Source organism: Cantharellus anzutake (assembly GCF_015039405.1).
Source record: "Cantharellus anzutake strain C23 chromosome Unknown EI90scaffold_4, whole genome shotgun sequence".
NCBI classification, from domain to species: Eukaryota; Fungi; Basidiomycota; class Agaricomycetes; order Cantharellales; family Hydnaceae; genus Cantharellus; species Cantharellus anzutake.
In genome coordinates, this window is record NW_024066954.1 from 523,548 (window position 1) to 545,428 (window position 21,881).

The 21,881-nt window shown below is 51.7% G+C and overlaps 2 protein-coding genes and 2 non-coding genes across 4 annotated transcripts; 3 read left to right on the forward strand and 1 right to left on the reverse strand.

Moving 5' to 3' along the window:
* Positions 1-176: 176 nt before the first annotated feature.
* Positions 177-2,641, reverse strand: EI90DRAFT_3011918 (uncharacterized protein; the record flags this gene model as incomplete). The annotated part of the gene is made up of 3 exons (XM_039056528.1): positions 177-440; positions 502-2,454; positions 2,510-2,641. 3 exons carry the CDS (start codon positions 2,639-2,641, stop codon positions 177-179), a joined length of 2,349 nt encoding a protein of 782 aa, XP_038922222.1.
* Positions 2,642-11,177: 8,536 nt separating this feature from the next.
* On the forward strand, positions 11,178-11,251 carry EI90DRAFT_t37. Its single transcript has one exon. It is a non-coding gene; the product is annotated as a tRNA-Ala (tRNA).
* A 363-nt stretch (positions 11,252-11,614) lies between these two features.
* EI90DRAFT_t38 lies at positions 11,615-11,688 on the forward strand. The gene has a single exon. It is a non-coding gene; the product is annotated as a tRNA-Ala (tRNA).
* Positions 11,689-13,007: 1,319 nt separating this feature from the next.
* Positions 13,008-14,643, forward strand: EI90DRAFT_3033376 (uncharacterized protein). The gene is made up of 5 exons (XM_039058455.1): positions 13,008-13,252; positions 13,308-13,540; positions 13,597-13,804; positions 13,855-14,332; positions 14,377-14,643. The coding sequence occupies exons 1-5, from the start codon at positions 13,072-13,074 to the stop codon at positions 14,456-14,458; spliced, it is 1,182 nt and encodes a 393-aa protein (XP_038922223.1). The 5' UTR covers positions 13,008-13,071; the 3' UTR covers positions 14,459-14,643.
* Positions 14,644-21,881: the final 7,238 nt, after the last annotated feature.

Sequence of the window (21,881 nt, forward strand, 5' to 3'; positions counted from 1 at the left end):
AACGCTTTCACAGCATGGTCAGACAGTATATTGTAAGCCTCCACTGGAAGGGGGCGATGTTGTTATACAGTTATGATACATGTGGGGCTGCATCGACCAAGTGAACATGTACGGATCAAGATCGGTTCCAGCCAGAGTTAAGTTCGTTCGAACCTCAGGAGAACACGCTACAAGAATCAATCCAATACCTTGAGACCGTCGAAACTTTTCTTTAACAACGCCTTCAGCATGACGTCTATGGGATTCATTTCTGGTTTCTCCGCCTTGGTCGAACCATCGTTTTCAACCACTTCCAACTCTTCCAATTCCCGTCTCAACTCTTCGTCACCATCCATAAAAATTTTGAGAAGGTTACCAGAGAACCCTGAGACAAGCGCCACACCGTTCTGAGAAGCGGTGACGGGTTTGCTACCTTCGTCATCGTCCAAATTCCAATATACCTGCGCACCAAGCGAACGTCAGGGATCGTTTCCTCAGGAAAAGCTAGAAATGAGCACTCACGATCTCTGGAACGTCATATCCAGCCTCAGCATACTGCCTTACAATCATGTCGTGATCCGTCACCCAGTCACTGTCTTGTTGTCCATTTCCATATCTCGCCCCCCTGCAATCGTCAAACTGCATGTCAGAAAAGATGAAGAGCCTCTTGACCATATCTTCCTTTTTGACGTTGTGTTTCTTTGCGAGAGGTAACAGCAACTTGAGGAAAACAGCTTGCAAGTCGGTATTCATTCCCCAAGAAGTCGAAGCCATCTCGCGGGCTGTCGCCGCCAAGCCTTTACTTGGGTCTATCTGAACTACTTCAGGGTTCTGGCTGAAAGTGATGAAAATATTGTTGAAAGGAGGAAGAGCGAGTTGAGCTGTAAGGATGGAAAGCGCAATGGCAGGGAAAATTGGCTGGGAGCTCGACTGTGGGTGGTCAATGTATCCCATGCTACCGCTCACATCGCAGAGGGCCAGGCAGTTGTTAAGTGACCCAGATTCGCGGAGGCGCTCCACCAGAGAATTGAACTGGGCATCAAGGACCCGCATACGAATATCTTTTTCGGCTGCAGTAATCTTCTTGTCGTTGGAGAGCTGGATCGCCTCGACCAAGGTGTCGTGAGGACCCAGAACAGCGCCTGTAATTTTCCTCTTTCCGGCAGCAACGTCCTGGACATACATGGAGAAGCGCTCAGCGTCATGCTTAAAGAAGATTCCTTTCGACTTGGACATGCACAAAGACGGGACTCGAGAATAATTGATCTTGTCCCACTGCTGGGCAGACATGAATATTTCTGGAATATGAGACTGACGACGCAATGGACCGACAATCCAGCGCCTGTAATAGCCTCGAATCTTATCCGCAGCGGCTTTCGAGAGAGGCTGGTTGAGATCAATGGAGGCCCTCAGTTCCGGCATCGCCCCTTGGGACAAGAGTACAATGGAAATAGCTGTCGCAATGTTCGTCATGCGGTCATGGGAGCCGCCCAGCGTGGGGGCCCATTTTGACACCAAACCAATCTTGTACGAAAACTCTTTACGTTCTTCGTCGGATAGCATTGAGTTGGGATCGGTCAGTTGTTTGAGAATCGCGATCTCCTCAGAAAGCTTTGAAGCAAATATGCGAGCAACGGAAATGAAGAGTGCCCGGAATTCGGGAGAAGATATTAACTTCTTACTCAGGTCATCGTAGGTCGCCTGAGCCCTCTTCGCCTTGAGTTGTGCGTGAGTCTCAGGAGGCGAGGTTCGTAGCGCCCGCTTCTGTCTCTTGGTTAGCCGGGGGGATGAGTCCTGCTGCTGTTTTAGCTTAGATCCGCTGCTCCAACGATGCGCCTTGCTAGGTTTGTCTCCTTCATACGTCCACAGCGGACGAACACAATCGAATCCAGTGAAGGGTAAGTTTGGCTTAGTAAGCTCGTCCGAAGCAGCCAACAAAAGAATGTTGAGAAGATCCTTGTAATAGCCATGGGAGAATCCCGCACGATATTCGACCTCGACACTATCATCTGCGTCTTCCTTATCAACTTCCGTCCAGTCACTGTCCGTAGTCTCCTTCTTTTTCTTCTTGGGAGGGCGGTCAATGATAGGCTCGACGAGCTGACTTAGGTTTGCAATGGCCGTACGAGGGTGATTTTGGAACAGCCAGCCAAACGCCATGTAAAATCCCTTTTTTTCAGACTTGCCATCATGAATCGATCGAAGATGATAAATGATGCGCAGGGTAATCGCTGGGTCCTCCTCCCAACTCTTTTTCAACAGCGGGTGCAACACGCTGCCTTGGAGATACCCCCCACTTGAAAAGAGATCGAGAGTCGCAGAAAGAGTGGACCGATATGCAGGAGACTCATTTTCTGTAAGCATGCGATTACCGACATCTTCACGAAGAGCAGTCATGAAAGCATTAGTAAGAGGCGGGGGATCTTTAGCCTTCGGAGGCTGAGGAGGAAGAAGAGAATCGAAGAAGTTTGGATTCTGTGGCAGGTCTCTGAGTATGGGGGCATAAAAGGCGAGGGGAACTGGTGCCTACCAAAAGCTCTGGGATAAGGGGCAAGACCACGATCTGAGATGAGTCGGAGATGGAAGGATCGTGAGTAACCATGGGTGCAAATGGATCAGGTTTAAGTTTCGACTGGGTCGGGACAGCCACGGTCGCAGACATTATCGGCATTATCGGCCTTCCACTGACACAGCGCAATGAGCTAAATATGAAACCAGAATAACGCGCGTAGAAGTGTAGATATGACATGAAAATGACTTTCTTTAGAAAGAAATAATTGTGAGATAGAAAAGACAATATGACCATGTTTTAAACTAGAGGGCGTGCTTCGCATCGCAACGACCTGCACAGCATTCACGGAAGAATGAAGGATAACGCGGAAAGTGCATTGAATGATATGTACAGTGAAGAAATGGTACATCAGAGGAATCAGCATCGGAAGTTATGTACAACGAAATTAAGTATAGTACACGAGGGGAGGGGGACGCTATGTACATGCAAGTTATGGTACAAGATGTCATCGTGTTAGGAATAAACCCATGCAGAAGAACCTCCCTGGTGTGAAGCGGTATTGGTGACAGCATGTCATGCAGTTCGAACACAACGAACTTGCATTACGGTTACATTGTCGCAGAACAGGGACAGTGTTACGTCGATTTCATGCCGAGGATACAACGGGGGAATTGAGACTGTCCGAACGATGGGCAATAGCCCACCACGTGTTCAAAGAGGCAGATTGGGGTGGCAGGGAGGGTTCCCAAGTGTCGTGGAAATAGCAATCAGAGGAAAATTCATTATAACAACGAACTTAGACATCGACATCGATGTGGTGAACGGAGTTCAAGGGCAGATAGTTGGAATATGGGCTGATCCTTGGGAAGACTCAGACACGACGGGTGCGGTGCAAGAAATGAAATACCCACCGAGTTGCGCTCTAGTGAAATTAGAGTGATATCGAAGTTCGGAAATAGAAGAGCTGGGAGAGTCAACGATTCCAGTCTTTCCCATCCAACGAACATTCGAGGTAAACATGCGCAATGGAGACAAGAAAGTGATCGATAACGATGGATTACGCTTTTACAGATTATCGAATACATCGGCATGCCCTTGAGAGGGACCCTTACACCATTTAACGTGTACGTTACATTGTTCACGAAGACATCGTGCGAGACACTAGAGATGGAAGATGAACGTTTGATCGGATTGGCTGTTGGAGGAGTCACGCAGAATTGATCACACCAACTCAATTGTATTATACACGTGATGTCACAGAAGAGTCAAACACGTAAGCACAAGTGGCACAAACTACGTAATTTCACTAGGTGGAGAGTGACACTGCTGTGCAGGTAATGCTCATGTATGTATATAACGCACGTTATGCCCAATCTTACATATTTCTGGCGCGCGTTTGAAATTATCCAAATTGAGCATTCCCCTGTCAGGGCACGCCCGCCTGACCCGGCCCCACCTAACCCGGTGCCCCACCATCCACTCCTCTTGACCTCCCCCCTCTTCCCCTTTTCTCCCTTCCCTTCCTTCCTCTCCTTCTTTTCTATTCTCTCTCCTCTTTATTCCTTTCTTATCACACGGACGACTTCCTTTGTATCAATGTACCATTGACCCGAACCTGGACACATGTCAGGGACCAACCCGGGGTCGAGAGCGCCCGGGTGTATTGCCCGAGGCTGAGGGTCCGGTAGGTATGACGCGGGCGCGCGTAGCAGCGGGCCCGAAGCAGACAAGGGTCCCTGGCCACTAAGACTAAAGTGGGAAATGTGTTATTGTCATTATCAAGGGAAGTGTAAGCTACTTGCCTAAAGTGGGAAATGTGAGAAGAAGGTTGCTTCTCAGTTCCCACTTAGGCTGTGTTTATATACATGTGGTTGAAGGCCACATGGGAAGCGCCACGTCATCCGAGCACACAGCCACCTCCGTCTGGGTACCTCCGTAAGAGGTCCTAGGAGCGTCCGGTGTGTCCGGGTTCGGGCGCATTACGCTGCAGCCGGGTCAATGGTACATTGATACAAAGGAAGTCATCCGTGTGATAAGAAAGGAATAAAGAGGAGAGAGAATAGAAAAGAAGGAGAGGAAGGAAGGGAAGGGAGAAAAGGGGAAGAGGGGGGAGGTCGGGAGGAGTGGATGGTGGGGCACCGGGTTAGGTGGGGCCGGGTCAGGCGGGCGTGCCCTGACATCACCCCCTCCTTAAGCCGCTTCGCCTCGAAGCGGCCAGGTGGTTCTCCCTCTCTCTCCCGGGGGCTTGGGGGTGCGTTCTGTGGAATTCCTCGATTCGGTCGGGGGCGTGGGTTAAGTGGTCCCGCTGGAGCCACTGGTTCTCCGAGTTTGGCCAGCCCGTGAATTTTACCAGGTACCAGAGTTTCCGGCGTAGCCATTTGGAGTCTAATACCTTTTCAACTTCGTACTCCTCTTCTCCATCTACGAGTTCCGGGCCCGGGCGGGGGTCGAGGGGTCGTTCTGCGATTTCATCCGGGTGGTGGGGCCTGATGTTCGTTACAGATACAACCGGGTGGATCCCTTTCTGTCGTGCGGTGAGTTGGAGTTTGACAGCGGCAGGGGAGACGACTTTGACTATCTTGAAGGGGCCGAGCCATTTGTGGTCCAGTTTCTTGGTGGGGCGGTCGGTCGTGTAGTTCTGGGCATTGAGCCAGACTTGGTCACCCTCTTGGTACTTGGGGGCTGCTTCACGGCCCCGATCGTAATAGCGGGCCATCTCGTCTGCTGCATGTTCTAACGCCGCCTTCGCCTCCTCTTGCATTTTCATCATCCTTGATGAAAAGGCATCAGCAGCCTCTACTTCGGACGTACGGGTGGGTTCTGTCCCCATCCTGGGGTGTTGCCCGGTGTCGAGTTCGAAGGGGGTCCGGTGAGTGGACGAGTGGATGCGATTGTTGTAGGCGAACTCTGCTAGCGGGAGCCAGTCTGCCCAGTCGTCCTGGCGGTGGTTGACGAACACTCGGAGGTAGGCTTCGATTTCTTGGTTGACCCGCTCGGTTTGTCCGTCCGTCTGGGGGTGGTAGGGTGTTGAAGGGGTGAGTTTGACTCCAAGGAGGTCTGCGAGCTCTCTCGAGAAGTGGGAGACGAAGGCACTCCCCCTGTCACTGAGGATCTCCTCTGGGAGCCCGTGATGCTTCCAGATGTGTTCTAGGAAGAGTCGCGCTACGCCCGCTGAGTCTATCGTCGTTACGGTGGGGACCGCATGGATGCGTTTGGACAAGCGGTCCACCACGACCAGGATGGCGTTGTACCCCTTCGACTCTGGGAGCTCTCCTACCATATCCACTGAGATTATCTGCCAGCGGTGGGTGGGGACTTTGTTTGGGGTGAGCTTCCCAACCTTTCGTGAGGGGAAAGGTTTGACTCGGTTGCAGGTATCGCACCCGCGTACGTACCGCCCGACGTATTCTGCCATCCGGGGCCACCAGTAGTCACGGGAAACGAGTTCTAGGGTTTTCCATCGCCCCGGATGCCCCGTTGCCCGTGCGTCGTGGTGCAACCGTACCAGGTCATGGCGGAGTTGCTGGTCTCTCGGTACGTACACCTTTCCTCGGTATAGGATTAACTCTCCTTGCTTCTCCCATTCATCCGACCTCAGGGTCCCTTCTCCCAGTTCCCGCATGGCTTTCACCACCCTCTCGTCATGCTCCTTCGCTCCACGTATCCTCTCTAGGATCCCTGCCTCCTCTCCCTCTACCGAGATCGCTTCTGTTGCCCGGGCTTCGAACCAGGTGGGTTGGAGGAGTGTCAGCCCCTTGTTGTCATCCTTCCCCTTCGGGTGGTCAGCGCGTCGTGAGAGTGCATCTGGCTTCCCCATGAGCTTCCCTGGGCGGTGGACGAGGGTGAAGTAGAAGCGGGAGAGGAAGAGGGACCAGCGTGCTTGGCGTCAGTTTAGCCTCTGGGCCGTGCGGAAGTACCCCAGGTTGCGGTGATCCGTGTAGACCTCAACCCTCTCTTTGGCACCCTCCAGGAAGTGCCGCCACTCTTCAAGGGCTCGGACGATCGCGAGCATCTCCTTATCATATACCTCGTAGTTGCGCTCCACGTCTGTAAAGCTTTTGGACATGAACGCTACCGGGTGGAACTCCCCATCTGACTGAAGCTGAGAGAGGACTGCACCGGTTGCGAAGTTGGAGGCGTCACACTCGAGCCTGAAGTGGCCGGAATCAGTGGGGAAGGAGAGGACGGGGGCAGTGGTGACGGCCTCCTTAAGGGCGTGGAAGGCGTGGTCCTCGTCCGGGCCCCAGTTCCAGACTTTGGTCTTCCGGGTCAATGCATGAAGCGGGCGGGCTTTCTCAGAGAAGTCTCTGATGAACCGGCGATAGAAATTCACAAACCCTAGGAAGGACTGCACTTCCTTTACCTTGGTTGGGGTGGGCCAGTCAAGGACTCCTCTAATCTTCACAGGGTCCATCGCGACACTTCCCTCGGAGATGATAAGTCCCAGATACTCGATCTGCGTCCGCTCGAACTTGCACTTCTCTGGCTTCAGGAAGAGCCTCCTCTTTCGCAACGTCTCCAGGACTTCTCGGACGACCCTCCGGTGCTCCTCTAGGGTAGTGGTGAAAATGAGAATGTCATCCATGTAGCAGATGACGACCTCTCGGTCAATGAAATCCCGGAGGATGTCATTCATCATGGTTTGGAAGGTCGTGGGTGAGTTACATAGCCCGAAGAACATTACCAAGGGCTCGAACAGCCCTCGGTTGGTTGCGAATGCGGCCTTCCACTCGTCACCGTCCTTGATTCGGACGTTGTTGAACCCCCAGCGCAAGTCTAGCGCTGAGAAGTACTTGGCATTGCGGAGGCGGGCCAGGACATCAGAGATGAGCGGGAGCGGGTATGAGTTCTTTACCGTGATCTCATTCAGTTTCCGGTAGTCCTGAACTAGCTGTAGTGACCCGTCCTTCTTCTTAACAAAGAAGACTGGGGCCCCCATCGGGGACTTGGACGGTCGGATGCGTCCGTTCTGCAGGTTCTCTCGTAGAAACTCGTCCAGCTCCTTCTGCTCTGGCCGCGAGAGTGGGAAGGTCTTCCCTCTGGGGAGCTTGGCATCCGGCACTAGATCAATGGCGTGGTCCCAGGGTTTCCGGGGGGGTAGTTGATCGAAGGCCTCTTTCGAGAACACATCCCGGAAATCTTGGTATTGCTCTGGCACCAGTGCCTCGAACGATACGGGTTCTGCCTCCGGGCCTTGGGCTTCTTGGGCCATCCGCTGGGAGGGTGTGGTAGTTGCTCTTAGCTCGTGTCCCCACTCTGGAGGAATGATCGCAGCATAGATCCCGTCTCCAGGCTCTAGTGTGGGGTCTTGGTCACCTTGTGCTCGTGGTGGCCGGCAGGAGGATGGGCAGCGGGACATGACGACCTTTTGCCGTACCCAGTCCACCTCCGGGTTGTGGTGGAGCAGCCATGAGTGTCCTATGATGAGGGACTGTCGCCCGAGGTTCGCGACTGCGAAGCGGGCCCGCTCTGTATGGCGTCCGAATGTCAAGAGGGCTTCTAATTCTTCAGTTATGGCCCCGTTCTCGTTTGGGGTTCCATCGACGTTACGGACGGGGATGGGTGTGGGGAGCGGGGTGGTCTCGAGCTTGTGTCTCCGGACGAACTCAGGGCTCACGAAGTTCCCGGTGGCTCCTGAGTCTAGGAGCGCTGATACGGACACGGAGGCAAGGGAGGTTAGGGAGGTCAGCCTTACGGCAAGGTTGAGGGATCTCGGGGACCGTTTGGAGAGGACATAGATAGCAGGTGGGGACACTGCTACCTCTGGGGCCGTCTCTGTGGTTTCCTCATCCTTGCGGGCTCGGGGTGCTCCTTTTCTCCTTTTCTTTGCGATGACTCGATGGAGCTTCGGTGCTGGTGACGGCTCCTGGGCATCGTGGCATCTGCGTGAGCTATCCCTTGTGGGTGGCTGGCGTGTGCTCCTTACAGGCTGGGTCTCCGGGCGTCCTCTTGGGTCCGGGTCCAGTCCTTTCCCTCCTGCTTCCGGTCCTTTCGTCGCTTGGCCCTTCAGCCCCTTCATCAGCGTTTGAAGGTCTTCCGGGTGCAGGCGTCGGGTCTGGCAGGTCTCGGGGTGCGGGTTCGTCTCTCATCTGGGACGGGTTACGGGAGTCGCAGGTGGGGCAGGTGGGGGGGCCCGGGTGGGGGCGTGCATGGCTGCGTCCTCTGGAAGTGCTGCCACTGGCTGTCAAGGAGCGTGGCTTCACGCTTCCATTCGGCCCAGGTGATGGGCATAGGGCGGAGCTGGTAGATGCTCTTGCGGAGCCGGGAGTTGATTGCCCGCTCGAAGCGGTCGACTAGCCCTACGTCGCCTAGCTGTGAGGTGGGCCCTAGTATCTCAAACTCCTGGATGAGTCCGTCCACGGGGTCACTTCCCTGTCGGACAGTAGCCAGCCTCTGCCGGGCTGTAGCCGCCCGGTTTGGGTCTTGGAACATGGTGTCAAGTTCTGCATTGAACTCGTCCATGGTGGGTGTAGGGGAGCCTGTCCTCAGTAGCGCCATGGTGCGTTGCGTTGCCCATGCTCCTGCAGTCCCTCCCTTCATGTAAGAAAGCATGAAGAGGACTTGGGAGAGGGTGCTGGGGAATTCGGCCGCGCGGACGTAGAGGTAGATCCCGCATTCGGCCTTAAAGCGGTCGAGGTCCTCTCTGACTCCCGAGAAGGGGGTGGGGGGGGCGACTTTGGGTGGTCTGGGTGCGTGCGCAGGCAGGCCCTGGGCTTGGGCTACCACAGTGGCCTGTAGTTCCTGGAACCGGGCCAGAAGGTCGTCATACTGTTCTTGTGTCACCATGGCAGGGGAGGTGGGGGGAGATGGGGTTGAAACCTTCTTCTGCTGTCAGGGACCGACCCGGGGTCGAGAGCGCCCGGGTGTATTGCCCGAGGCTGAGGGTCCGGTAGGTATGACGCGGGCGCGCGTAGCAGCGGGCCCGAAGCAGACAAGGGTCCCTGGCCACTAAGACTAAAGTGGGAAATGTGTTATTGTCATTATCAAGGGAAGTGTAAGCTACTTGCCTAAAGTGGGAAATGTGAGAAGAAGGTTGCTTCTCAGTTCCCACTTAGGCTGTGTTTATATACATGTGGTTGAAGGCCACATGGGAAGCGCCACGTCATCCGAGCACACAGCCACCTCCGTCTGGGTACCTCCGTAAGAGGTCCTAGGAGCGTCCGGTGTGCGGGGGGTCGTCCAGTGTGTCCGGGTTCGGGCGCATTACGCTGCAGCCGGGTCAATGGTACATTGATACAAAGGTGTCACGGCCCCGCAAAGTCCCCGCCCCTCTACCACTTTCTGCACCCCCATTCTTACGCCGTTACTCGCACCCGTTAATCTCGCCATTGCCCATCACTTAGCGGCGCCGATAGTGGTTCCCGTTCTACGGCCCCGTAGCAGCGCCTCCTTCGTTTTCCCGCCACCACTTGGGTTCCTCAACCATTCGGCCGGTATCGTTTTATTCTATTCACTCGCTTAACTAACTAGCGGTTGTTATGGTCGCCGCTGATCCGCTCCTTATGGACATTCCTTATTGACAATTGATTATTCCTTTATTGATATTTGATTTATACGTATATTGACATTCTGACCCGCGCGCCTAGATTGTCGGCTTATCCTTTCTGCCTCCCAACTTCGCCGTTCTCTGTTCCATTCATCTCTTCTGTTCCATTACCCTGGTCCTCATCGCTCTTTAGTTCTGTCGTACTTATCATCTCGTTCCCGTCCCGCGCCGGACCGACCGGTCCCTTCTCTGTTCTCCTTTCCTATTTATACTTGTAGTTTACTGTCGACGTACCTCAGTTCGAATATCGACTAGAATTCCCCCCAAGTACTTTCATCTTAAGTTCGCCCCTCAACTTCATCCCGCTTAAAGTCAACGTCGCCGCAAGGTCTTTCCCACTAACGTGAAATACGGGACAGCCTAGAACGCGTGGCGCAACGCTCTGGCAAAGTCGTTGAAGCCGAAGTCCCAACCCCCTCGATGCCTTGCAACGGAGTAGCTCATTAGCTAAGTGTCCACTTACGCCGCCGTACTCCGCCCCGCTTCCCGCGATCCCCTCGAACACAGTTTCTGACAAAAGGAAGTCGTCCGTGTGATAAGAAAGGAATAAAGAGGAGAGAGAATAGAAAAGAAGGAGAGGAAGGAAGGGAAGGGAGAAAAGGGGAAGAGGGGGGAGGTCGGGAGGAGTGGATGGTGGGGCACCGGGTTAGGTGGGGCCGGGTCAGGCGGGCGTGCCCTGACAACACACCGGACAACCCCCCGCACACCGGACGCTCCTAGGACCTCTTACGGAGGTACCCAGACGGAGGTGGCTGTGTGCTCGGATGACATGGCGCTTCCCACGTGGCCTTCAACCACATGTATATAAACACAGCCTAAGTGGGAACTGAGAAGCAACCTTCTTCTCACATTTCCCACTTTAGGCAAGTAGCTTACACTTCCCTTGATAATGACAATAACACATTTCCCACTTTAGTCTTAGTGGCCAGGGACCCTTGTCTGTTTCGGGCCCGCTGCTACGCACGCCTGCGTCATACCTACCGGACCCTCAGCCTCGGGCGATACACCCGGGCGCTCTTGACCCCGGGTCGGTCCCTGACATCCCCAAGCTTTGTGTTACAATTACTGTAAGTCCGAGTGTCCCCAACCAAATCACCGAGCCCTACTAGAAGCTGTTGAAATAACCACCTCAGCCTATCAGGGCGTATGGTGTAATGGCTGTGCACACTGAGTTCGCGATCCAGAGGACTGGAGTTCGATTCCCAGTATGTCCAACTTTTAGGTTTCCCTAAAAGACCACGTGCAAATTCCAACATGGTGGACATTCTGCGGAATACACCGAGCACACCCAAATCCGGTTGCTGCCACGTGAGCTGGGCACGTGAAGTCAAGCATTAAATTAGCCGGCCTGACAAAGTTTCAGGGGGTGTAGCTCAGAGCACTAAGGACCCAAATCCGGCTGCTTCAGACCACATGACATGGACATGTAGGAGATTAGCAGTAAGTCCGGCCTGAATATGAATTCAGGGGGTGACGGCTCACGGGTTGTTGGAACCCCGGTGGTTTGGGTCACATGTGGATCACATGGTCGATCCAATGTGAAGGGGGTGTGTTGAAATAACCACCTCAGCCTATCAGGGCGTATGGTGTAATGGCTGTGCACACTGAGTTCGCGATCCAGAGGACTGGAGTTCGATTCCCAGTATGTCCAACTTTTAGGTTTCCCTAAAAGACCACGTGCAAATTCCAACAGAAGCTTCGCACCAGCGCTCAAGTCGAGACCGTCTCATCCTCCAACTACTTAGTTCCATGTCAAGTCTCTCAGCTCAGCCACATGATGACGAAGAATCAGAAATATAATACTGCCAGCTGGCTTACTGTTGTTTGAGCAAGACATGACGACGCGCCGGTACGCATATCATGCCCATATCGGCTATCCGATATGATACCCTTTTACCATGTGTTTCGTGTTTCACTGTTGATTGCCTTCCACATGTAGCGCTGTCGCGTATCTCACTTTCTTATTACTTTTGTCTGATATTCGTGTTATTACTTTAACTACTTATACCGCTGTGCGGTTACAATATCAAGTTGGTTGTTCCCCCGTTATCCGAGTGTCCCCGCTGAGAGCTACATAACAACACTTACCTCCGGAGTAAAGGGGCTCGTGAAAATGAATGGTCAACTAGAACAGGCATGGTCAGAGAAATGTTAGAAAGCTATGTCGATCATGGTGGAGAGATACTTAAGATAAATTAAGCCAACTCCTGACCGCAGGCCAAAGCAGCCTGCCAATACTGGCCACTTAACGTGAGTATGAAGAACCCTCTATGTGGAGACTAGAGGGGATGTCGGCGTTGCGGTAGCCGCCCCAACTGGATGAGACGCGTTGTTTTATCATATGGGCCTTTATCACTGAGGGGGTCCGAAAGAGGGGACCATATTCGGAGTCATGGCACGCGTTGTATGGGCACAGTCGGCGCTATCAAGAAGGAGAGGTGATGACAGTCGCGAGTGTGGGGTGGGAAACGAGTTGCAGTGCATGTGCAGGAAGAAACTAGTTATGCTTAGCATTTACCGGTAGTCTGTGGGGCGTACATTTCGTCCACCCATGGTTCAGTGGGTGCTTCTTTGATTTCCAGAGCACAACAGCGTCGACAAGCGCACCCGGCGTGGGAAACGTCGCAGATACCGATCAGTCGACTACAAAATTAGGAGAGGCACCTGATGGGTTGGCTTCAGAGGCGGATGGTGGTGGTAGAAGGTGAAGCCAGCTCATACCGCGTCCACCTAGAATTTATAAGTCTCAGCAGGCAAATTATATCTCGTTATATTCCAAATAAACACGGTAATTAATATTTACTAATGTGACGCAGATTTAACTCGTGTTATATCCTATTTTCCACCAATAACGCGCTTCAACCATGAGCTATATTTTGGCCTTTTTGCGGTGTGACTTGCTGGAGTAGATGATTGTGGACCCTGAGAAGTAAAGTAACAAAGATTAAAAATTACGTCAGGATCGCAATTCAGAAAACCTCTTCCGTAAATGGCAGGTTTACGAGGTTGAAGCCTGGTTTTGTGGTTGCTTGCCATGTCTGGGCCTCCAACCAAGAAGAGGCGGGGAGAAGGTAATAGGAAGATCACCCGTGAGGAACTCAAGGGAATCGTCTCCAACGCCATCCAGATCAATCATCCCACGGCTTCACTTGCTCTTCTCTACATTATCGACGAGTATGACTTTCACTTAGAGTCTTTACAAGAAATCATTCTGGGTGTGTCCTTTACCTTATTAGAATATAGTTTTGGTCTTAACTCCAATTTACCCAGAGAAAGGTTTGGATGCAAGCTTCTCAGATGTTAAGTACAACCGCATCGCTCCGTTCGTTGGACTCGACCCTCTTGAATTCCTCCAAGATATTGAAACTTTCGAGCTCCATCGTTCTCGTATCCCTACCGTCCTTTTGAGATCCATTATAGAAGATATGGATATTATGTTAAAGCAATATGGCCCTGTTTTTGTACATGAAACCGAAGAGGCTACATCCCGCCTCCTCTCTCCAGTCTGAGTGATCCCATCCTCTTCACACTGCAGCAACCTCACACCTTCACGTATCAGATATTCCACCGCCTCATCGCAGAGTTTGGCTCTGCTTTCAGGAACATCCCAGAGTCCATCTTAGGGGGTCGTGTTACTACGAAAGGGAGAACCGAGTACTACCTCAGGGCGTTTGGCTCCGTCTCTGTTCTTGTCATCGGATTCGAGAAAGTTGGAAACGAGAGGGAGTGTTTAAATGCTATCGCTCAAGTAATAGCTGAATGTAATGGTCAGTATTCACTATTATCTTTCTGGTTGCCAACTTATGCGTTGCCGCAGCATGCGATTGGAAAAATTCAATAGCAGGTCTCGCAGTGCCTGTGTTTGGGATTCTTTGGGATGGCACCTTCTTTCAATTTTTCAAGTTTGTCGGGGCTCAGAAGATTCCACATTCGTTTCTTCGCGGAGCCTTCGCTGGTGATCCCCCAAGGTTTCAAAGAGGTCTCATGCTTCCAGATCCAACTACCGATGGAACTACCCTTCCTTTCATCCAGGTTGTACGCTTGATAAGTGAGACAGTCTTCGACCTGTTGCTATGCGCCCACCTCTGGAGCATCGAAGCTTTCCGTGACCGATCTGTAAACAGGGGCAGTGTCGCGGGGAAACGAAAGCAGGGCTCTGGCAAATGGGACAATGCTGTGAATTCTGCCCAGCAGGCATTGATACATTTTCGACATGCAGACGAAAAGCGCCAGAAAATGGACAAAGATGGTGCTAATCAAGCTCTTTCAGCTGCCCAGGCTTTTCTTACACGCAGGTGAGGACGTTCAGCCCCTTGCGACACTCCTGACCAGCTGCCAGCATAGAAGAAGTGCCCACTACCACCCGCACCATCATCCCATTCATTACCGACTGGGATGATAACGACATTGAGCTGGCGTGAATTCAAGGATTTGATTTGTAGCACGGACCATCATGATGACTCCATTTACTGTACTCACACGACCAAACTCAACCTAATAACGTCCCATAGTGGAACGGACAATAGTCATGTGCTCGACATGGAAAATGTCTCGAAAATGAGGGAAATTGATTCCAGACCAACTAGAGATAGCTCATATATTATTACGATAAATAACCATATTTAAATGGTCAATGGCGCGGGGACGGTCTAAGCCACAAGTAATCTGAAACTAATGAAATAGGAGCTATCGCGCGTAACTCAGTCTCGAAATAGAGAACTAGTATTAAGATGTTTACCTATCGCGCGTAACTATAACATGAAAATACAATGAGTTATGCGCAAACACAGATAGGAAAGAAATGGTATCACCTCAGTCTCGAAATAGAGAACTGAGGGAGGGAGAAAAATTACGGCGTCCAGTGTAACTTATACGACTGGAGCCAATATCGCTTAAAGCGATTGTCTGTGACAACTAGCGATATAAGACAAAGTAAATTGGGAGCGCGTGGTACCGCGACTCTGAAACAAAAAGGTATAGTCGTTGTTAGTCACGACGATATTAAGTTAAAATAAAGACTCCCCAATCCACGCTGCAGCTCGGCTGTTGTCAATGAGCGTTGATATTCCAACACGCCCACTCAACGATCATGACCATCGATAATTCCCATACCTCTGGTGAACTTGTCGTGTTTAGCCAGCGCAAGTCCTTTAGTAAGAACGTCGGCCACCTGATCGGCCATCGGGACGTAATCGAGCTCTACGTCTCCATTGTCGACGCATTCTCGAATGAAATGTTGTCTGACGCGAATGTGTTTAGTCCGCGCATGGAAGGTGGGATTAGCGGCAAGGGCAAGAGCACCCTGATTGTCGCCGAGGATGGTGTGAGGAATAGAAGGGGGTTTGAGGATGTCGCCAAGAAATTGCTGAATCCAAATGGCTTCCTTAGACGCGTGAGTCAATGCCATGTATTCACCTTCTGTGCTGGAAAGAGCCGTTGATGATTGTTTCTTTGAACTCCAAGAGACGGCAGCGCTGGCAATCTTGAACACAAAGCCGGAAATGGATCGATGATCGCGCGAGTCACCCGCCCAATCGGAGTCGGAATAGCCTGTAAAATCATCATCGGGAACTTTACCGTTATAGACTAGCTTGTAGTTCCGTGAATAATTCAAGTATCTGAATACACAATTAACGGCAGCGAGATGTTCCTTCCCAGGATTGGCGGAGTATTGGCTCAGCGCGCCCACTGAATACGCAATATCAGGACGTGTACCGAGCATCGTGTACATGATGCTACCGATTCGGGATTGATAATCGCGTACATTGACTTCAGGGGCATCGAGACGGGGTAGTTTGAAGTTGGATGCGATGGGAGTGGAAATCGGACGAGAGTCAGCAAAACCAAAACGTGAGAGAATGTCTTTTACGTAGCGGGTCTGGGATATTGAAATTAGGTGCCGGGATCGATCGCGTGTGATCTCAAGTCCTAAAAACCAATGAATGTCCCCGAGATCCTTCATCTTGAAGGCCATCATGAGTTGAGACTTCTTGGCGTTAAGAACCTTGACATCGTTGGATAAGATCATCAGATCATCGACGTATAGTGCGATAATGCAGAAGACATGTCCCTTCCCACGATGGATGAACACGGCATGATCCGAATCACACCGGAGAAAGCCGAGTTTCGCGAATTCTTTCTTAGCCTTTTTGTACCATTCCCGCGAGGCCTGCTTCAAACCGTACAGGCTCCTCTCTAACTTCCATACCACATTCTCCTTCCCATAGTCCGCGCTCCCCGCTGGTGGATCCATGTAGATAGTATGTTGGAGATCGCCATTCAAAAAGGCGGTCTTCACATCCATTTGGTGGACCTCGAGATCGAGTCGCGCGGCGATGGCAAGTAGGATCCGGATAGAGACCCATTTGACCACAGGTGCGAAAGTTTCATCATAGTCAACTTGAAAGATTTGACCAAAACCTTTAGCAACAATCCTTGCCTTGTAACGTTCAACGGAGCCATCCGCTCCCTTCTTCAAGGCGAATACCCAACGACAACCGACGACATTTCGAACATCAACTTCGTCAGTACTAACTGGAACATAGGTCCGGGTTTCCTTCAAGGACAATAGTTCGTCTTGGCAAGCTTCGAGCCAGGCGTCAGAGTCGGGGCGGTTCATGGCGCTTTTGTAGGTGAGTGGAATATCGGATTGGGCGACGTAGGCGTGGGATTCGCCCACTGGTTGGGTGTCTGTGGAATGGGGCTGATTGGATCGGCTATAGGAACTCACGAAATATCGATCGTCATCATCTCTCGTGCGCACGCGTCGTTCACGTCTCGATCGTCGCGGTCCCTCCGGTATGGATTCTTCCCCGACATCTCCACTGATCACACTATTCAATCCATCCACTTGTCCATCATCATCATTGTCCCTTTCCCCACCGTTCTCGTCACCATCCATGCAACTTCTGTGATCATCATCTTCCCTCTCTACCTCCCCGTTACCAGATCCAACCATACTCCCCCTGTCAACCACATGCGAGAGAGAATCCACCACAGGAGATTCGATCGTAACACGTTCAGAATCAGGTGAACCCTCGAAGAAGTGGACGTCGCGAGACTCGTGGATTTTTCGAGCGTCGGGGTCATATATTACAAAGGCCTTTTTGCCGACGGCGAGACCTAGATGGATTCCCGTAATGGACCGGGCAGCAAGTTTATCCCGTTGACCTTCAGGAACAGCAAGAGTAGCCTTGCATCCAAAGGTGCGTATCGTGGATACTGATGGTTTGTTGCCTGTCCATAGCTCGAAGGGAGAAACATCATCAGGAAGGGCGGAATGGGGAACGACGTTTTTGACGAGTGCAGCATGCCTGAGCGCGTATGGCCAAGCGGTCCGTCCAACAAGGGATTTGACGCTTTCAAGCATCGCAATCACCATCGTAACGAGAGTCCGGTTAACACGCTCGGCTACGCCATTCTCTTGGGGGGTGTGGGGATTGGTTTTCTCATGGACGATGCCGATGTCTTTGAGGTATTGGGTGAAGTCGTTAGAGAAGTACTCACCACCACCATCGGTACGTAAGATTTTCAGCTTTTTCCCGCATTGACGTTCAGCTTGAGCCAGGAACTCCTTGAACTTCTCGAGGGCGTCGCTCTTCTTCTTGATAGGGTAGTGTCAGGGGACGGACCCCGGGTCCCCATGACCCCTCTCTACAGTCCACAGTCTAGCCTGTAAACACAGCCCATCTCAGGGCATAACTACTGTGGGTAAGAAAGTGTATAGATAAATGAAGAGTAGGCTACACTTGCCTACTGTGGGTAAGAAAGTGAGAAGAAGGTTAACTTCTCACTTTCCCACAGTGGCCCCAATATGGCGAAAACTTCCGGGGATACCCGGAAGTCACATGAGGTGGGATCCGGGGTCGGATCATGCAGCGCGCGGAGCGTGCGGCGCAGGAAGTGCGCGGGAAGTGGAGCGGGTCCGGACGCGGGTCCGGGTCCGGGCTAAGTCAGTGTTACGGATACGGAGTCTCCAACAACCATATCCGTCGCATGGTCAAAGACTTCCCCTCTCTATCGCTCCTCCCCTCTTTCTCCTTTCCGTCCTCTATCCCGCTACCCTATCCTCCTTACCCGTTCTACCCCTTTCCCCCCCTCGTGCAAAGCTTTCCCCATTGGGGTTTTGGTGCTGGCCGAGGTTGTTTGTGTTTCGCGGGATTTCCCGCGACCTTACCATTTGTAGATAGTCACGCGTCATGTACGGAAACCGCCGAAGGCGGTTCCCGCTAACTAACAACTGCTCTACAACTGTCTCGTGTACCGTCTTCTGTAACAACCCTCCCTGTGACTCAACTGAACCTGTGTGACTGTACAACTCTCACTATGTCTTATAAGTCGGGTTATATCAAGTCCTCTAACGGCCCTCGCCGCGAGAACTCGAAGTCGAGAGTCGAAGACTCTCGACGTGTGTATCGTCCTATTGAACCTGTACCCTATGGGTCTTCATCACTCCGCTCTCCCCCCAGTACTCAACATACGACGTCCCATCACGATCAGGGTGATCGTGAACACTATGAGGCCCACTTACCCTCGATGCCGGCACGTTCGCTACGCGAACACCAAGTAGCCGCCCATCCACCGTCTGTTTCTTCCTTTGCCAGTCATCACATGTCCCCGCCAACGGTACGTTCCCTTTGGGAACGCCAAGTCACCGAAGGCCTTAATAGTCAGCCCTCATTGCACGCCTACGATATCAACCCGCTACCGGTACGTTCGCACTGCGAACGCCAAGTACCCGATGGCAACTACGCGAGGCTCTCACCCATCTCACCAGTCGCGACCTCGCACACGGTACGCTCCATTGAGGAGCGCCAAGTATCCGTGGCTGACCCTTCTGTCCTGATATCTCCGACTATCAATCATCAATCCCTTAATAGCTCACTACATCACCCATCGCGATCGATGGGAATTCGATCGCCCACTCCCAGGTCAGACTGGGACCACTCATCGATTACACTTCCAGTTATGGTACAAACTAGACATGACTCTCGCCTTCCCACTATAAGAACGGATCGAGGAATGGGGAATTTCCCCCATCCCCGTAACAGTCAGGGTATGTGCCCTGACAGGTAGACAGTGAGATATCGCGAGTGGTCGTCAACGAACGTGATGAAGTATCGATACCCTTCGCGTGTCACGGTCTGTACCTCACATACGTCTGAAAAAACGCGTCCAAGAACTTCGTCAGAACGGGTAAGTGTCGACTTTGGAATGGGGGAACGTGTATGGCCTGACGCTTCACACTCTTCACAGTAGGTAGAACTTCCCTTCCCATCCCCGATCACTTCCATTCCCCTGGCCATTCCACTCCGGACCATCTTCAGAATCGACTGCGTCGAGATGTGTCCGAGTCGGGCATGCCAAACATCAAGAGACGCTGTCGCTGTGGTTGTTTGAGCAACCAGCGCGGCTTCGACATTCCCGTCCTCGACATCTCTACTGATGTACGCACAATCTAAACCGGTTACGATACAAGGTAGCCTATAAAGGCCGCCAGAAGTCTTGGCAATGCCGAGTACTTCGTCGTTTGGATTGAGGATCCGGCAACTGTGGACGGAGAAATGAACTTGTATCCCAACTGAGGTCAAGCGTGCCACGGAGAGAAGGTTAGTACCGATTTTCGGACAATAGAGAACGTTAGTGATGATGACGCAACGATCTTCGGTCCCATTGTGGAGGATGACTTCGATCTGGCCCTGACCAGTGGCAAAAAGGGCACGTTTGTCGCCGAGGTAGACAGGACGAGGAGGATGTAAAGGTGAGTATGAAGAGAACCAATTGCGATTAGCGCAGATATGTGATGATGCCCCAGAGTCTATAACCCATTCAGTCATCCGTGCACGATCGCTCCCTGCAACCGCCACCTGTTCTTCTACCAGAAAAAGGTCGATCTTGGCGTCCTTCTTCTTATCCTTCATGGCTTGTTTATCACTCGACTTTGCCGGCCGTTGGCCTTCAGATCCACCACCTTCCGCCCAACACTGTTCGAAGGTGTGTCCCAACCTCCATTTACAGTTAGTGTTTGTACAACGTGGGCGATCTTTAGTCTTTTTAGATTTCTTCCCATCCGACTTATCTGACTCTTTGCTAGCAACCTTTCCAGATTTGGCAATTAGAGCGGTAGACGACCTAGGTTTGGATTTCCGTTTCTCTTCTCGGAGAATCTGAGCGATGAGTTTGTCACAGGCAATCGTGGATGCGTCGTCGAGATCCGCCAATGTTATCGTTTTAAGGGTATCATACGACTCTGGTAGTGCTTCGGACACTATCATAGCAAACTTGGCATCAGTATAAGTATCGCCAAGACTAGTCAGTCAGTCGCGAAGTCCCCGCATCTCGATCAGCTGAGGCTCAAGAGGTTTGGAATCGTCTAGTTGGTAATGATGAAGTTGAGTCATCACTCTAGCTGCATCTTGTGCACCGACTCCATTGTAACGTTTCGACAGGGCAACCCAGGCTTCTTTAGCGGAGTCTTTCCCTTCAATCATAGATAGAGGGGTGTCTTCAATGGTGAGTGCAATCTGGGTAAGGGCGTTGCTGTTTTTCTTATCCCATTCGACAACAGCAGGATCAGGGGAAGTAGCAGCCGCTTTGCCAGAAGAGCTAGAGGACAATGAGGAGGAAGATGAGGAAGAGGAAGATGAGGAAGGTTTGTCGGAGGTTTTGGAACTGGGATCGACAAATTCCCAGAGTGCTCTGTCGACGAGAATCATGCGGCAGCGAATAGACCACATTCGATAGTTACGACCATCGTTCTTTAATTTCTCGATGTTGTAAATATTCTTAGAACTATCGTTTGAGGTGGCCATGGCTGGGCTCATAACCTAATGAAATAGGAGCTATCGCGCGTAACTCAGTCTCGAAATAGAGAACTAGTATTAAGATGTTTACCTATCGCGCGTAACTATAACATGAAAATACAATGAGTTATGCGCAAACACAGATAGGAAAGAAATGGTATCACCTCAGTCTCGAAATAGAGAACTGAGGGAGGGAGAAAAATTACGGCGTCCAGCGTAACTTATACGACTGGAGCCAATATCGCTTAAAGCGATTGTCTGTGACAACTAGCGATATAAGACAAAGTAAATTGGGAGCACGTGGTACCGCGACTCTGAAACAAAAAGGTATAGTCGTTGTTAGTCACGACGATATTAAGTTAAAATAAAGACTCCCCAATCCACGCTGCAGCTCGGCTGTTGTCGATGAGCGTTGATATTCCAACAGAAACCTGAACCACTGTTGTGGGCAGCAACAGTAGCCGTGTATAATGCCTATGTGGGCACCGTTCATCGCAACGCTGGCAAAGCACAGCAGGCAGGAGAGCATCGATTTTGATTTTGAGAGAACCATGCGACGTGAATATCGACCCAGAAAAAATTAAATGAAATTAGACACACATTGCCAATCTTGAGAATGGTTCTGGAGCCCGCTTTTCGTCAACAAAAATGCCTTCTTGGACAAGGCAGATGGACAGAGGTAGATATTGATGTCACCTTTGGTGCTGATGAAGCGGGACACTTGTGTCCTTACTTTCGACTCTCCAAAGCATCGATCGTATCACGGAGCGAATCGAGTTGACTTCCAAGATGTCTGTATCGCTGAAGATAGGGGAAGCAAGTATGAGTTGATAGCAAGATAATATTGTAACCCCGCGCGCGCGGTGAAGCAGCAAAGGGTGTAGAAAGTAATGAAACAAAAATAATGGGAGGTGCTACCACCGCGGAATGCTGGAGCATTGTGAATGAGTAAAACACGCAGCACACAAAGCAAAAGGGTATATGTCTGTAAAGATATGAACACACAGATATGCGTACCAGCGTGTTGTCACGGCTCATTTGT

Bases quoted from the DNA above. Each gene is read 5' to 3' on its own strand.
- EI90DRAFT_3033376 (XM_039058455.1), top strand. From the start codon at position 13,072: ATGTCTGGGCCTCCAACCAAGAAGAGGCGGGGAGAAGGTAATAGGAAG. The intron at 13,253-13,307 runs GTGTGTCCTTTA...CAATTTACCCAG, and splicing joins TTTACAAGAAATCATTCTGG to AGAAAGGTTTGGATGCAAGC. The intron at 14,333-14,376 runs GTGAGGACGTTC...ACCAGCTGCCAG, and splicing joins CAGGCTTTTCTTACACGCAG to CATAGAAGAAGTGCCCACTA.